Source organism: Ostrinia nubilalis, chromosome 17 (assembly GCF_963855985.1).
Source record: "Ostrinia nubilalis chromosome 17, ilOstNubi1.1, whole genome shotgun sequence".
In the NCBI taxonomy this organism is placed as follows: domain Eukaryota; kingdom Metazoa; phylum Arthropoda; class Insecta; order Lepidoptera; family Crambidae; genus Ostrinia; species Ostrinia nubilalis.
The window spans coordinates 8,163,448-8,181,723 of record NC_087104.1 but is presented as its reverse complement, the minus strand read 5'-3'; the positions used below and the strand labels follow the sequence as shown (position 1 = coordinate 8,181,723).

Sequence of the window (18,276 nt, the reverse complement as noted above, 5' to 3'; positions counted from 1 at the left end):
CGGGAGAGAGCGTTGTCCAGCAATTTGCAGTATTTGCAGCTGCAGCTGCAGTAGGAATTAGAGCAGAGTATTCTGACTTGTTAATTCATGAAAAAAGATATGAGTTCTAGAAGACTGCTGAAGTTTTGCAAATAGGTGCGGCTATATTATCAGAAACGTACCCTGCTTATTATTTTACTTAGTGAAACTTACGTTGTAAATACTACAGCGAGTATTTATCTAAGACACATACAGATAGCTTCTTCTTTAATCTTGAAATGAAAGCTTGAAATCTGATAACGGTTAACTGAATCCCATACAAACAACTTAATGACGCTTTTAAATAGTGTAACGTATCCGAAACTATCTACCAGAAAATAGTCTCCCCAAGCTTTATCGTAGCATGACCGAGTCAAAGGATACGCTGCGCTTGAGTGCCCCTCCAAGTGACGCCGTCCACAGACAAATCACCCGCGGTTTCGCATCCACCGACCATGCAGTTCACATTTGCATTCTACTTATTATTAAAGAAAAAAGAAAGAAAAAGTTTGTATTCAGCACCTCATGCTTAATACACGGTAAAAACAAAAGAGTAAATCATTAAGCTTGTTGTACACAACACTGTTAATTTTAATTTTAACACAAACAATACATGTGTGAATAAAATAATAATTAACGACCTAATTTATTTTAATTGTGTTCCATTAGCCAAAGCATAATGCAGTAATTGATCATGTTGCACGCAATACTAGGTGTTTATCTTGGGGGAAATGAATTAATTATGATTGAACTGTTCCTCAATGAAGAAGCAGGACGCAGCCTCAATCGATATAGTTAACTGCAATAAGTAACTTAATTATAGTTTTGTAACATCTTTTATCTGTGTACTTTTGGTAGCATTTTCCCGTCCGAACGTGATTAATAACATTGAAGTTGAAAAATGATGACTACAGATCGCTCAGGCTTTTGTAACGATAATTAAACTCACTTATTAAATTTTAACGATCATTCAGATACATTTCCGTTAATAAATCCAGAGGAAGTGTTTCTTTTTGCGATTTTCACACCTATAAAACTATTGACTTAGATCTAAAAAGTTACAAATTACTTTCACATTAAGTTTTAATGAATAGTGGGAAAATGAACCACTCCTTTTTCCGCAAGCTTTCTTATAAATTGTACAATTTATTTAGAGGTAAAACATTTCGATTTTCTTGTAACGAAACCTGAAGCCGACGACTATAAAGGGTGACGAGGTGAAGTGTATCAGTCAAGGGGAGGCTGGGGGTGGTCATACATATTAAACTTTTGCACGCGGCAGGAGCCATAAAAAAGATTGAGGATGCTGACGAACGCCGCAATTTCCACCGGCTCGCTCTTTCTGTTTCATTATTTTTTTTATGTCTCTTTAGATGTCTGGAATAAACAATTGCCGTACCTAACTAATTAAGTTTTATCGACAAATTAAAAATTATTTACGCGATTTGAATAAGGAAAATACAAAACAATTAATGTTAATAGTAATATGATTGAATTGTCATTATTTCTTTGTTATTGTAATTTACAGCTAGTTAGTTATTTATTTATGATTACAGGTCGTTGACACTATTTAACTAATACCTAATTCCAAGATATAAGTAGGTACATTAAAATACTTTATCCCTGTAAATCGATATCGTTTTTATCTCAGTTTGCTGTAAAATTTGAATTTCAGTAGTTTTAACATTTTATAAAAGTAATAAATAAAGTCAGTTGAGTCAATCTTATTCCGTGGTTGAGTTTTTGAGCTAGTGACGTTGTAGGTACTAAATCTATAGGAGGAGAATCGAGGGCTGTCGTTTTAGCGCTCACCATTTGAAACCACTGTAGAGTAGGTTCATGCCAATCGCCATTGGTGCCAACTGTTAAGTATAAAAACTCATTGACTAGTAGTTACAACTAAATTGTACCTTTTTTGTCCACAGGTTGGCGACCAAGTCGTGGCCCTGCCCGAGTACAAGGCGTGGGCTGAGCTGGTCTCCGTGCCGGCTCAGTACGTGTATGCTCTGCCTTCTGGCATGAGCGCCTTGGACGCTGTAGCCGTGACCACCAACTACGTGGTGGCCTACCTGCTGCTGTTCGAGATGGCCAACCTTACTCCCGGCAAGAGCCTACTGGTGCACTCTGCCGGAGGTGGCGTGGTAAGTGTTCTCTCTCAATTTAGTAGACTTAGCTAGCCTCTAAGCTGTTCGCTGTCGCTATGAGCGCCTTGGACGCCGTAGTCGTGACCACCAACTAGGTGGTGGCCTACCTGCTGCTGTTCGAGATGGCCAACCTTACTCCGGGCAAGAGCCTACTGGTGCACTCTGCCGGAGGTGGCGTGGTAAGTGTTATCTGTCACACTAGTGGACTAAGCTAGCCTCTAAGCTGTGTGCTGTCGCTATGAGCGCCTTGGACGCTGTAGCCGTGACCACCAACTACGTGGTGGCCTACCTGCTGCTGTTCGAGATGGCCAACCTTACTCCTGGCAAGAGCCTACTGGTGCACTCTGCCGGAGGTGGCGTGGTAAGTGTTGTCTGTCACACTAGGGAACTAAGCTAGCCTCTTAAGCTGTTCGCTGTCGCTATGAGCGCCTTGGACGCTGTAGCCGTGACCACCAACTACGTGGTGGCCTACCTGCTGCTGTTCGAGATGGCCAACCTTACTCCGGGCAAGAGCCTACTGGTGCACTCCGCTGGAGGTGGCGTGGTAAGTGTGATCCTTTATACTAGTAGACTTAGGTAGCCTCTTAAGCTGTTCGCTGTCGCTATGAGCGCCTTGGACGCCGTAGCCGTGACCACCAACTACGTGGTGGCCTACCTGCTGTTGTTCGAGATGGCCAACCTTACTCCCGGCAAGAGCCGACTGGTGCACTCCGCTGGAGGTGGTGTGGTAAGTGTTGTCTGTCACACTAGTGGACTAAGCTAGCCTCTCAAGCTGTTCGCTGTCGCTATGAGCGCCTTGGACGCTGTAGCCGTGACCACTAACTACGTGGTGGCCTACCTGCTGTTGTTCGAGATGGCCAACCTTACTCCCGGCAAGAGCCTATTGGTGCACTCTGCCGGAGGTGGCGTGGTAAGTGTTATCTGTCACACTAGTGGACTAAGTTAGCCTCTTAAGCTGTTCGCTGTCGCTATGAGCGACTTGGACGCTGTAGCCGTGACCACCAACTACGTGGTGGCCTACCTGCTGCTGTTCGAGATGGCCAACCTTACTCCCGGCAAGAGCCTATTGGTGCACTCTGCCGGAGGTGGCGTGGTAAGTGTTATCTGTCACACTAGTGGACTAAGCTAGCCTTTTAAGCTGTTCGCTGTCGCTATGAGCGCCTTGGACGCTGTAGCCGTGACCACCAACTACGTGGTGGCCTACCTGCTGCTGTTCGAGATGGCCAACCTTACTCCCGGCAAGAGCCTATTGGTGCACTCTGCCGGAGGTGGCGTGGTAAGTGTTATCTGTCACACTAGTGGACTAAGCTAGCCTTTTAAGCTGTTCGCTGTCGCTATGAGCGCCTTGGACGCTGTAGCCGTGACCACCAACTACGTGGTGGCCTACCTGCTGCTGTTCGAGATGGCCAACCTTACTCCCGGCAAGAGCCTATTGGTGCACTCTGCCGGAGGTGGCGTGGTAAGTGTTATCTGTCACACCAGTGGACTAAGCTAGCCTCTAAGCTGTGTGCTGTCGGTATGAGCGCCTTGGACGCTGTAGCCGTGACCACCAACTACGTGGTTGCCTACCTGCTGCTGTTCGAGATGGCCAACCTTACTCCCGGCAAGAGCCTACTGGTGCACTCCGCCGGAGGTGGCGTGGTAAGTGTTATTGAACTTGGCTTGACACTCTACCGCGTGTCTAGAACTTCAAACTTCAAACCTTATTTTCATCGAAAAAATCTACATAATTGCTTTCAGCCCATCTGTTTTATGAAAAATTTTCTGCTGTAAAGTTTTTGCGCAAAAGAGTAACTCGACACGACCATCATCCATCTTCAAAAACTTAATATTAGTTGATTATGTATGTCGTAGTGAGCTATATTAAGAATCGATACGTCCATTTCAGAAAGTGCACCAGAGACTAGACAAACCATATCAAAGAAAACGGATTAAGTTATCGGTCCGCCTAACAAGAATCTATTGCTTCAGTAATGTAATTAGGTGTTGTGCTGATAAATAGCTAGTTAGCTCACTAAGTAAATCAATTTTTTTTAACATTGTAAACATAGTCAGTGTAGTTAATATTAATTAAGTAAGAAAAAAGCAATTGTTACTTATAGTAGTTCATTGAAACAATTCCAGACACTATAATAGCCGTAGCTAGCTTCTCGGAAGCTTTCCGAAGCTTTACAGATTAAATCGCACTAGATTTATTACTGGCTTACAGTTTAATCGCAGCATAATCCTGTTATTTGATGTTGCAGTATGAGATTAATGAGTAGTTTTGTTCGAATAAGTGGATAACTTATCTTTAAATTGTGGTTGGTAATAAATACCTTCACTCTACATAATGGTTTAAATCGTTTTCTCGTAAGATGAAACTTGTCTCATTATTATGGAAAGTATGAATTTCATGTAATTAGTGAATCATTTTGGCATCAGATAATGTGCATGTACGGTGCAATGTGTAACACAGTGCTAAAAATACTTGCAGTAGCATTGACCCTACAAAGCACGAAGAGTGCATCTAAGCTTCGTACGAATGCGCGCTTCGTAACGAGCCTGCAAACAATAATGATCTGTCTAATTGTTGCTTTGAATTAGGTGAGAAAAATCTATTTGTTCAGCGTTCTTTTGTTCCGCTGACGTCACGTCACCCTTCGTGTCGATGACCCGTAATTCGAATCCAATAAATATAGTCTAGCGTAGCATAGGTGCGGACTAAAGGCAATTAGCTAGATAATGCCTACGCGACTGCGACATAAATTGCGATAGCCAACAAACTAATTACTTAATTTGCTATGGATGGAGAAGCATTTTATATTCATATCTTATTAGTAATTATCCTTAGTTATCTAGACTTAATTCAAAGGCTAACTTTATTCAAAGGCTAAAGTCTGTATTGCAGATACAAGGCGGCTTACTGAAAGCCTGATTATTGCATTCCCAGGATAAAAGTCGATCTATAACAGTTTTGTATTATCATATTGATGTGTTATCAGAAGTGGTAGGTGTAATATTATGGTTTCCGATAATAAATTCTCCTCAAAACATTTACATAATAAACAGCTTTACGATAAAATATGTGAAATGTTTTGTTGAGGCAGGTCCACCCAAATTGAGTTTTTATTTGTCAAAGAATCATTACGATAACCGGTTATTCGTAAAACATTTGACGATTGATTTGCATAAGAATATTGTCTAACGCACGTATTCACAAACATAACTATGAGGTCTCACAGTGCACGTACACAGTGGAAGTCTCACAGGATGACACACAAACCAATCACAGAGCTCTATTCGACGTTGTGCGTCCGATTTGTTGCTTCACTTAAGCAAGCATCGTTTGTGAATACGGGCGTAAGTTTGATAAAAATCAAAGCACATGTGTTGGGTTTGTCTTTAATGTAGGTACCCATGTTTTGTTCAGGGCCAAGCCGTGGCGCAGTTGGCGAAGACCGTGGACAACGTGACGGTGTTCGGGGTCTGCTCCAAGAGCAAGCATGAAGCCCTGAAGGCCAACAATAACAACATCGACCATCTCCTCGAGAGGGGCAGCGACTACACCAGCGAAGTTCGGAAGTGAGTACCTTATGCACTTTCAGATTAGGTCTAAATTGGAAAACCTATTGAGGGCTGGTAGTAGATTTGCAGGAAGCAAACTGGTCCCGAACTCTCCCTTCAGTGTATGGTATTATTATTAGGCGTGCTTTATTATTTTGGTTAGGAAGTGAGTACACTTTCAGAATCCACCTTCAAATCCAGAGAAACCACTGAGGTATACGTTGCACATCAACACTTAGTTAAGCCACGGGTTTCCGTGTGAATGGTGTATATGTTATAGTCAAACCTCGAAGTTCCGGCACTCCTAGGTTTGACTAGTCAATCCTCAGGTCTGACTAGAAGTCTTAGTCAAAGCCCAAACATTTCGGCCTTTGACTAAAGAATGTTAGTCAAACCTAGGAGTAACTAATTTGGTCAGGCAAACGTCGAAACTCAATTTAATGAAATCGGGGTTTGACTAGTCAAACCTCAATAAGACTTTAAACTAAACTATACTTCATTCTGATCTCGAATTTATTGCAAAGGCGTTACGGTCGGTTCTTTAGGTGAAGGTATGAGTAACTAAAATTTTTTACTGCGGTTGTTTGTTAGTGTTTCTAAACCGATCTTGAAATTACTAATTTTTAGGGTTCTATTACCTTAAACTTTAAGGTAACAGAAGGTCATTTAAGGCTTAAAGGATAAAGAGTTAAAACGGGACCCTATTACTATGACTTCGCTAAATGTTGTCTGTCACCAGGCTCGTAACTCATGAATCATTTTCAAAAGATTTAGTTTTTTATTAACTTTTAAATATTTGAGCCCCTCCTATACAGCAAACGTGACTTTTTGCAGTTTTCTGCTCGATATTAAAACTCCCATACAAGAACAGAAAGTGGGGCAGAAAAGTTCTCGAGTGGCGACCACGGGCTGGAAGACGTAGCGTGGGCAGGCCTCCTACTAGGTGGACCGCGAAGGTCGCGGGAAGAGCCTGGATGCGGGCAGCGCAGGACCGTGCATTGTGGAAAACCTTGGAGGAGGCCTTTGTCCAGCAGTGGACGTCATTTGGCTGAAACGAACGAACGAACAAGAACAGAGTCGCACGGAACCCTTCGTGAGCGAATCCGACTCGCACTTGGCCGGTTTTCCATTTGCTGTCTACTTCTGACCGAGTCTGCCAGTCGTTTCTAGGATTGACTAGGCAAAGCCCGATACTGATTATTTTAGTTTCGACGTTTGACTGAACAGTTTAGGCACTTCTAGGTTTGACTTAGTCAAAGGCCGAAATTAGAAATCACTTCGGGGTTTGCCTGAAGGCCTTGGTCAAACCTAGGATAAACCAGTCATTCCGCGAAGAGACTGCATATCGACCTTTGACTACCTATGACATATAGGCCATAGCAACTCGAACATTACAAAAATTCTGTGTTCTACGCGTTAGGACTGAACTACTCATGAATTGTGAATGGATTTAGTATGTGCTTGAGTCTGAATCCAATTTTGGGAGGGATTTTTTTCAGAATAAGTAGTACGAGCTTTAGCATGTGTTCAAATGATTATGATCTCACTTCAACAAAACAAAACAGTCAAAACGCAACACACATCTGCTTGTAAGAAAACATATACCGACCTACATTTCTTCGTAAAGAGACTTCGCGTAAAATCTTATCTCGTACAAACACTTGGTTTTACTCCAGTCCCGATCGGTTATCGGATGTCTCAGTTAACATTGTTATTGAAATATGGAGCTTTATTTTATCCCAAGTAAATAAATCCCGATGTTTGTCAGTTCGAATGCTTTGAACGCAAGTTATGAGTCACGGCGGGATAATTTGTAACGGTTCTGCCGTGTTAAGTTCTAAAAATGAAGGGATGAAATCATGATATCACGAGCAGCTAAATATAGCCCCCGCTCGGTGGCCCTCCGCTCTGCTCGCTAATACCTTTGTTTATACTCCACGTGAGCGATGCTGAGAATGCGGGACTTTTAGTGAATGTTAACGTTTATTTGACATTATAGCCGCCGTAAATATCCGCGCTCGCTCTCCTACAGCTCTCTCTGTGAAGTTCCAGACATATCGATTAGCGTATGACTCCATAACTCACTCCAGCGCTTGATAAAATGGCAATATGCTGTTAAAACGGCGCTGTAATTCGAAAATACACAGCGTGATAAATGCGCCGATGTTATCGACACTTTATTTGTGCTTTATTAATGATACGAGTCGCGTTGAATGGGAACAGGATTCGGGACGCGGTCTTCACACGTTAATAAGTACATATCTGCCCCCATTGTCTCCGAGCGCAAACAAAGTTGTTCCCAATCCCAAGCTTTGTTAATTAGTGGTTATTACAGTTACATATTTCAGAGGCAGCTCTATCCGTGTGATACGAATACCACCAATTTACGAGGAGCCCCTTTCCTCTCCCGTTGCGTAGATATGTCGTCGGATGGCAGGATTAAAGTAAGGGTCCAATTAAAATGGGCGCGGCACACGTTAATTGTTCAGTTTACAACCCGCTCCTTAGGGCAGCTGCTTCGTAACAGCGGCGGTATTTAATTCTCGTAAATAGACAAAGATATTTTTATATCTGGTGAGATCTTCGGAACGTAAACATCGGAGCCACACAAGTTCAGTGTAAATAAATACAGCGCCAGATATGTACTACTCGAGCGAAGATGATGAAGCTATTGCTTTAGTAATGTCCATTTTCAACCGACTTCAAAAAAGGAGGAGGTTCTCAATTCGACCCGTATGTTTTTTTTTTTTTTTTTTTTCTATGTTTGTTACGCGATAACTCCGCCAATTATGAACCGATTTGAACAAATCTTTTTTCGGCGTATAGGTAATACCTCAAGGGTGGTCCCATTTAAATTTAATAATAGAAAAAACAACCCCCAAGGGTGGAAAATTGGGGATGAACTTTTTTATACGCAATATCTCCGCCGATTATAAATCAATTTGAACGATTATTTTTTTGTTGAATAGGTATTATCAAAAGGGTGGTTTCATGCGAATTTGAAGAAAATATTTCACCCCCAAGGGTGGAAAATTGGGGATGAACTTTTTTATACGCAATATTTTTAATTTTTAGTTTTTTTTTGTGTTCACGCATTTGAAGTCGGTTTTATTTTTTTAAAAAGTTATATTGTAACGAGAAGTGCTGCAAACTGTATTACAAATAAACACACGTTCTTACGTAACTCATTTATATCATGTAATTTGTAACAGCACGCTATTTCAGATATGAATACTCTTCATGCATTGAGATTGCTATACAATAATTACTTATCAAATCATCTTAGATTCATGCGACAATACCTACTAAAGCGCGTTGAACTCTTTCATTTAATAGAGAATAAAGAAATAGAGATCTTTAATTTATAAATATAATTATATTAACAGCAATAAAACGCACATAAAACCTGCATTCTAAGCAATTACATTTATAGATAGAAATCTATTTTATGGCCATTTTGTGTTTAATCCAAAGTTTATGGCCGCGTGTATTTTTGTTTGCACTGGAACAAAAACATCTTTAAGTATTACATTTCCTGTGCTAAACGCAACAATGTACGAGTATGATACACGCCATTGTGTTTCTGTTGTTGTTATGTACTAAAGTCATACATGAACGGACCTAAGTCTCCAATGCAGAGTAAAGTTGGACGATGTTTAATGGACTAGCTATAATAATGGTTTTAAAGCAACCTACTACCTAGTTGTTTTAAATTACATAGAAAAATACCGGGTTAGGAGCATTAGCAGAATAAGAAAGAAGAGCAGGCAACTTAGGTCAGGATTCCAACATAGCAGAGAGGCGAGAAAAGAGTCGTTATTTACACTTTAAAATCTATACTAATATTATAAATGCAAATGTAACTGTCTGTCTCGCTTTCACGCCTAAACCACTGAACCGATTTTGATGAAATTTGGCATAGAGATATTTTGAGTCCCTGGAAAGTACATAGGATAGTTTTTATCCCGGTTTTTGAAACAAGGACGCGCGCGATAAAGTTTTTCTGTGACAGACAAAATTCCACGCGGGCGAAGCCGCGGGCGGAAAGCTAGTAAAACATATACCCTGCATCCATCAAATATCTCTCCTCTAATCTTTGGATATGTGCGCCTATGGTATAGTCTACTATACTCTTCTGTATAGGACGGTAGTAGACCATATCATGTAGCATGTATTAACTATTAGCCGTTTGAACCCAAAGCTGGCATCGGTCACTTACGGGAGCTATCAAACCAAATGTCGCTAACATACTTTGTTCTTTCCAGGGTGTCCGCTGATGGCGTTGATATCGTGCTGGACTGCCTCTGCGGCGAGGAGTGCAACCGTGGGTACTCGCTTCTCAAACCCATGGGCCGGTACATCTTGTACGGTAAGTCCTAGATATAATAAGTAGCTAGAGATTAAATCTTTATGATATTTTTGGGTGTCTATTTAGCTGCAAGAATTTTGGAGATCGAGTCATTTGCTTCCCCATTGTCTCCCTCGTCCGTTATGTCCATCCCTCTGAAGTATTTTTATTAAAATTATGTTTACTTTATAGCTTAATCTCTACTTAGCTTGAACACTTTTACAGTTACGCACTGAGAGATAATCGTTTAGACAAGCATTAAGAAATACTTGGAATGCAATAAATTCTCTTTCCGCTCTCGCCACTGTAAGTGAAGCTTCTTAGAACAGCCCAAAAGATCACTTATCATATCTTAATACCAGAATTGCGGAACCAACATTTTCAGCATTCTAACGACTATTAAAGAGTTTATCTGTGTTGATTAGCCTCTTGGGCTCTTGGAAATGACTTGAGGTGTTCCTCAGAATAACGAGAACGAGCGTTTGTTTAAATATCAGTACAAAACAATAGTATTTTATCGCAGGATCATCTAACATCGTGACCGGCGAGACGAAGAGTTTCTTCAGCGCCGCGCGTGCGGTGAGTACATAATGTTTTAATTATTATCTGATGCTCAACGAAAACATTAGTAGCTATGAAAGGGTTATAAACGTAACAAGATTCTCTTGGAAAAAATCAAGATGGCTATAAATTCGTGCGCAATAACGACTTCCTGAACGAAAAGAATGTTACCGAATTCTATTCGCTGTAACTGTTTGTAGAGTATTTTAGGAACCGGTCCAAAATAGCTAATTCTGATTCATATTCCAATTATTACTTTCGTAATCACTACTTTGAATATTCATAATTTATTTATGTCAAAAACTTTGTCTCCGTTATATTATAGTGTCAAAAACTTTATCTCTTTTATAATATTGTCATTGAAAAGTAAGTGGTGGTTTTATTAAGTCTAAAATATGGAGTTACATTACTTAACTTTCGTGTACAACCCCATCGAGCTAACTGCGCACCTCACTGGAATGCGACTCTCCTTCGCACTCATCCGCACATCTCCCCACTTTCGCCCTCGTTCGTACCAGAGCGTCGACGTGACGTCACGGTTGCTATGTGCGCAGTTTACTCGATCGGGTTTGTAATACAGCAAGATTGAGTGTTTTATTCTTATGTGTAGTGGTGGCAAGTGGACAAGGTGTCTCCCATCAAGCTGTTCGACGAGAACAAGAGCCTGGCTGGCTTGAACTTACGGCACCTGCTGTTCCAACATGGCCGTGCTGATTACGTGCGCCGCGCCGTCGACGCCGTGTTCGCGCTGTGGGCTGAGGGCAAGGTCAAGCCGCTGGTCGACTCCACCTGGGCGCTGGAAGACGTGAGTACTGACTGCATCCCGCAGGAGACAGGAGCCTGACTGGCTTGAAGCCACGACACTTGTTGTTCCAACATGGCCGCGCCGACTATGTGCGCCGCGCCGTCGACGCCGTGTTCGCGCTGTGGGCTGAAGGCAAGGTCAAGCCGCTGGTCGACTCCACCTGGGCGCTGGAGGACGTGAGTACTAAACTATATCCCGTAGACAGCAGGAAAGTGGCTGGCTTGAACCTGAGAGACTTGTTGCTCCAACATGGCCGCGCCGACTACGTGCGCCGCGCCGTTGACGCCGTGTTCGCGCTGTGGGCTGAGGGCAAGGTCAAGCCGCTGGTTGATTCCACCTGGGCGCTGGAAGACGTGAGTACTGACTGCATCCCGCAGGAGACAGGAGCCTGACTGGCTTAAAGCCACGACACCTGCTGTTCCAACACGGCCGTGCTGACTACTATACGCTGTGGGCCGAGGGCAAGGTCAAGCCGCTTGTCGACTCCACCTGGGCGCTGGAGGACGTGAGTACTGACTGCATCCCGCAGGAGACAGGAGCCTGACTGGCTTGAACCCGCGGCACCTGCTGTTCCAACATCAGACTACATTCAGCAGACAAAAAGAGCCTAGGTGCAGGCTAACCTGCTGTTAGAGCACTGACTTTTTGTGTAAAGCCAGCTCAAGTCGCTGTAGCAGGTATTCCTGGATGCTCGAAGACGTAGTATTTAAATCTGCAGCATCGTGAAAGTTAGGGCTATTGAGTTAGGCAGTTTGCTAGACCGGTATTACCAAAACTACTGAGATAGGTAATTTGATTTTCATGCACATTTATTGGTCTTCACGCCCGCGCAGGCTGAGGCCGAGAAAACGATCAAGTCGCTAGTCGACCCTACTCGACTTTAATCATCATTAAATAAGAACAAATAACTCCCAATAGGTTGCACCCTATTCAGTACGCACTTCATGATTAAATAGTGGCACCCGCTGACGCGTGGAGCCATGAGTGATGATGATGGATGGATCGATCGTCCATATTAACAAGTGCTCAGGTCAAGCCTCCGTCGGCCGAACACTTCGGCGTGACTGATTATGACAGACGATCGTATTTGAAAGTCATTTGACCCTTTTTTGTAAGTAGACAGCATGTTATTGTGCCTGTTATGATAGTAGGGATCACGAATTAAGACAATTCCACGAAGTAACAAAGACTCCTTGTCTTCCTTTTCTTATCGAACCCTTAACAGGCACATTCGTTCTTTTAAGTGATCTCAGTGACAAACAAAATAATTAAGTCGTATCTTTAATTCGCTATCACACTGCTGCAACTTTGTATCACAACAGAGTCATTCTTTCGGTTAAATTATGCCGAAGGGCATAACTTATTATGAGCTTGGACAATGGAATGTTGTTATTGTAGTGATAAAATAATAATTAAGTAACACAATAAATTAATGGTGTCAGTAATTAAATCGGAGACATAACTCGTCTTCTGCATACCTACCGTTTTAATCTTTCGTCTACCTAAAGTATTATTGGAAAGTTTTATCCACAATTCCACGCATTTATTTTATCTTTTTTTAGTACACATATTCTGTCATGTAATAGTGCTCTGTTGGTAATACATTGGTCTATTTACTTATCTTCTTAGAGTAAGGTCTATTTAATCATTTCATTTAACAGCGACCATCGCACAAAGGCTTCACTGATAATCCCCTTAAGGCGATTAGAGTCCTCAATGACCTTGGGCGTTTGACCTTCACGCCGCCAGCAACACCCGCGTACCCCGCACCAAAAACTCCGATTTGACACCGATCAAAAATACACGGGCATACGTAGATACAGAATAGAAGCTCTTTCTTCATACATTACTGCCTATTATTTTAAACTTAAATTGATGAACCTTGATGTCGGTCTCATTTAACTCAGGCGTAAAGGTATTTAATAAAAATAACAAAATCCATGAACATTTTGTACGGGATAAAATTTTATTTTATTTTTCGTAAATTTTCTAATGCTTTTGTCGGTTCAGTCGTTCTCGAAATTTGAACAAACCCGACTTTATTACAAGCTTTTATTTAGCTTGCAATTTATGATGTATGTAGGTAATTACATAAATGTTTGTTCGGGTGGAATCTTGCAAGCTGAATTAGTTGCAAGCTGAATTAGTTAGACCAACTTCCTGACGACAACTAGGCTAGATGACAAACCCCTGACCCTGTATAAGCAAGTACCTAATGTTATGTAAGTAGGTACGCTACTTTGAAAATCATGAGTCTTCAATTCTCTAAGGGAAACTGCAGGGTCTGATGATGGAGCTGGAATGTGGCCATAGGAATAGGCTAGTTTCTTTAAAAAAGACTTTTGGTCCGTCAATTTTACATTATCAAAAAATATTGGACACAGGATATTTTTATTTTTCAATTAAACAAGTAATTACGAAGATAATGATGCGATGAAATTCCGCGTGACGACACAAATCGCCACATTTTTAAGCATGCCTTGACGTCATGTGCCTCATCTTCTGAACTTTGGTGCGCTTCATCTCTTTAAATTTTCATAAGTTTAAAAAAGTGAAAAATACCTACATTTAGAGTTTTTTTTTTTTGGTAAGTTCACCGACGGTCTTATTCAAACTCTTGCTACTTTCTTGCTTTATCCACGAAACATCCCTATTCTTCGAAATTATTACGATCTACAAACGGAAAATCTCTGCTACTACGCCGCAGTAAATTCCCCATCATAAATAAAAAGATTTTTTTTTAAAACAAGCTCTTGTATGCTAATAATTTTGGTTTCATGACATGCTCCTAAAATTCATCACCTTATAAGAGGATTTCAGTTTTTATCTGCGAAACTTTTTAATAATATAGGTACGTTTCATGGTTTGGTAATTTAGGGAAGTTTATTTGCACTTAACATGAAAAATATGGTATCAATGTACTGAGTACCTATGCACCTTCAGTGGCAACAACAAGGTCTACTGGGTACCTATAGTCTACTAAAGGCATGAAATAGATTAATTTCACAGTTACAGGTGTTATTTTTAATTGTGGTATTTTCGCGAAGAAACATATTTAAAATCTAATTCTAATAAGTATGAAAAATATAAGTTTTCTTCACGTAAATCGATTAAGTTACAGATTCTGACTAGCTCCTAATTTGGATACTGATTGCAAAGGCCTAGTAAATAAATAACGTAATAAATTTTCTACTTGTATTTATCTAGTGCAGTTGTTTTGGAGTCAATTATAGTTTTTTTACACTAATAGATTCTATTCAGGTAGAAAATAGCGTCTGAGCGCGTCATAATTCAATTGTATTGTCTGACTGCACGTACTCTATGAACAATTCTGACATAAAATCTATTGTCGAACAAAAGCTGGGTTGCACCATCTTACTTCAACTTTGACAAGCGTCAAAAGTCTGTCTAACTCCATACAAAAAACACCGGTTATCGCCAAAGCTACGGTCAAAGTTAGGTCACGTCAGGTGGTGCAACTTAGCCAAAGAAAAAATTCATTTTGATCGCTAATGTCAGTTTGTAGCGAGTGACACAACCTCCCCGTCTGAAGGCCAGCGGCCGACTGCCGCCCGCACCCCGCGAAGGCCCCCTCAACAGCAAAACGTTCGGAATTTATCAAAAGTAAAATTTATGAATGAAAGTAATGTTCGATTGAAAAACGCAACGTGTCATTTAAAGATTAAAGAATTCCCAATCTATTCGTGCAAAAATCTTTTAAATTAACATAGCCGTTTTGGAGGAGTAGGGAATTTAAGTAAAAAATCGATGTCCCGTATTTATTTTTTTAATCCAAAACAAAGAGACGTAGCGAAAATTCAAACGTCACAAATGTAGTCCTTGAACTGTTGTATAACATATATTTTTTTCAACTATTTCTGTCCAGCAGTAAAAGAGGAGTAGGCTTTACAAAATGCCCATTTGGCGCGGATTGAGGACACTAATCGCCTTAAGCATTACGGCTTGTGGTAGGCTTTAATGTAACTTACCAAAAGTGATCTTATGAGTACCTACCCACTTATACCACAAATTATTTGGTTCGTATTGTTTTTACCGAAGACAGCATACAGAGCGTTTAACACTGTGGATCTTTAGTTGTAAAAAATGTATAATTTAATTTAACCATTAAATATCATTTGCAGGTTGGTGAAGCAATGCAAAAGATGCACGACCGCAAGAACATCGGCAAGTTGGTCCTCGACCCGTCCCTGGAGCCCAAGCCGAAGCCCGCCACCCCCGCCAAGGGCAAGGCCGGCAAGGACAAGAAGCCCGCCAAGGAGAGCTCCGAGGAGAAGAAGGACAAGGAAACCAAGGAAGAAGAGAAGAAGCCCGCCGAAAATGGTGAGAAGAACGGTGAAGAACCGCTCACTAACGGTAACAGCGACGAAGGTCAGTCTCGAACTTTTATGACCAGGCATGTGTAGACGCGCTCCCGCTTCACATCGAATATTTATAACATAAGTATCATTATTACATATTTTTGCTTCATTAGGGGCATGCTACGAGCGCGTAATTGCATCCTGAACGTGCATTTTGATCGACGCATATTATATTAGCGAGTTTAAATCGTAAATAAAGTCGTGTAGGAAAAAACGACTTGGTGATTTTAATAGCAAAAATCACTGTTTTCTTCTTAATATTCATATAAAGTTTAAAATCTTTGAAATAAAATAAGAATTTGTTAAATCTTTAGTATTATATAAATAATTCGATGGTATGTTATTTATTTAATAGCATATAATGAACATTTAAGACTATTATATAAAACAACGTACCACTATTGATCGCATCATTAGTCGTATCAATTCTATTACATCAATATTACTTTCTCAATTTCTAAACGGTTCTATAATTTGTAGAAAGAGTCCGCTTCTACAGATCCATAGCGATAAATTTTGAAAATGTAGCATGCCACCTAGTTTATTATAATTGTACTGCGCACGCACGTACGGCTAAACGCTATTATATCGACGGCTTATAGGCGACGAAATGATACATTTATATTATATGCAGCCTTTAGACTAATTGCTTTTATAGAAATTGTAATTGTAATTAGCGTCGTTATTTTCAATTTCACTCGTCACGGTTGTCCACTGGCCTAAATCATATTATAGTATAACATTTTAATTGTACTCAATTTGTTAGAATTTAATCATTGCGTTCCAGCACTGCAAACTTATTGCGGCTACATACACATTCATTGCATTTTATTTGAGTACACATTTAATTGACGTGATGCCTTAATTAACGATTGTGTAGGTTTAAATCATGTATACAGGGTGTCCCGTAATGTAACGTCAAGCCGGAACTGGGTGTTGAGGCAAGTTATGCTGGTTATCAGAAAAATATAAAAAAAAATCTATGTGGCATATTTTCAAAATAATGGGCATTTAAAAAAAATCAAAAATTTCTACTCCAGGTGACGCTCTTTTTACTCGTGTTGCCACAAATCTTCACTTTTTCCAATTTTTTTTTTTGTTATGTAACCCTGAATAATGCTTCTCTAAATTGTTATCAAAATTACAAAACCAGCTGCTCCAGCTTGGATGAAAAAAATACATTATTCCCAAAAAAATTTTCAAAATAAAAATTTTGCCTAGTTTAAACTGACTGTACTGAAAAAAAATTGTACTACGCGAGTGTGGCAAGTGACGTCATAATTTGGCGCATTTAGTAAGGATTCCAAAATGGTACAACACTTGGTAAATTCTTGCTGTAATTGTCGACAATTTTTGGAGTTTTGGAAATAATCCCGTTTTTAACTTTATCTACCTTGGTTAAAAATTATTATTCTAATGTGCCCAAAATTCAAGTTTCTGGCTTAAATGAGGCGGAGAAGCCATTTTAAAAGGTATGAGCGGGACGGAGAGGGCCATCTTACCAAGCAGGGATGTTATGGATATCCGTAACCGTAACCGAAACTATCGGATATCCAAAATAAAAAAATATCCATAACCGTAACCGAAACTGATTCAAAAGTTACGGATAGTTTCGGATAAAGGCGGAGTCTAAGGGTACAATTATTCCAAACTGCAAAACTCTATGAAATCTGCAGTATACACGCCGCAGCAGCAATGCCGCGCTGCCGATTTCATAGAGTTTTGCAGTTTGCGGTCTGCGGCCCGTCTTGGAATTGTACCTTAAATCTTAATATTTGTTACCAACTTGTCTGGCATTCCCTGGCACCATCTAATATGCCAGCCTGTTTTACCTTTATCATACATAGGTGTCGTCTTAGTTGGTACATAAAGTAGCTATGTGGGTCACGCAGCATCTTGCTATTTGAATTATACCTACATTTTTGAAATTCTAATAATTCCGTAACCGAAATTATCCGAAACTTTCGGATAATCTGAAATGATTTCATATCCGTGACCGTAACCGAAACCGGTATAATATTATTCTAATATCCGTAACCGTATCCATAACCGAAACTTCATATCCTTATTATCCCTGTTACCAAGTACAAGTGCAGGCAGAGCAGGTAGTAACGGCGCGCACGCACGGGTGACTTTTGTCACAGTATGTCAACTACTAATTACTGTCATGGTACAGAAACTTGAATTTTGGGCACATTAGAATAATAATTTTTAACCAAGGTAGATAAAGTTAAAAACGGGATTATTTCCAAAAAACCAAAAATTGTCGACAATTACAGCAAGAATTTACCAAGTGTTATACCATTTTGGAATCCTTACTAAATGCGCCAAATTATGACGTCACATGCCACACTTGCGTAGTACTTTTTTTTTTCAGTACAGTCAGTTTAAACTAGACAAAAATTTTATTTTGAATTTTTTTTTGGGAATAATGTATTTTTTTTATCCAAGCTGGAGCAGCTGGTTTTGTAATTT

The 18,276-nt window shown here is 40.3% G+C and overlaps 1 protein-coding gene across 2 annotated transcripts in view; it reads left to right on the top strand.

Annotated features, from left to right (window-relative positions):
- LOC135079995 (synaptic vesicle membrane protein VAT-1 homolog-like) overlaps positions 1-18,276 on the top strand; it is a 45,044-nt gene that overhangs the window by 23,805 nt on the left and 2,963 nt on the right. Inside the window, exons 3-8 of one of the 2 annotated variants that reach the window (XM_063974660.1) lie at positions 1,944-2,159; positions 5,575-5,726; positions 9,974-10,077; positions 10,580-10,635; positions 11,228-11,422; positions 15,565-15,763. In XM_063974660.1, coding sequence (XP_063830730.1) covers positions 1,944-2,159; positions 5,575-5,726; positions 9,974-10,077; positions 10,580-10,635; positions 11,228-11,422; positions 15,565-15,763 — 922 coding nt within the window. Of the gene's footprint in view, positions 1-1,943; positions 2,160-5,574; positions 5,727-9,973; positions 10,078-10,579; positions 10,636-11,227; positions 11,423-15,564; positions 15,812-18,276 lie in introns of both variants that reach the window. The other variant, XM_063974659.1, reaches the window with a different exon arrangement.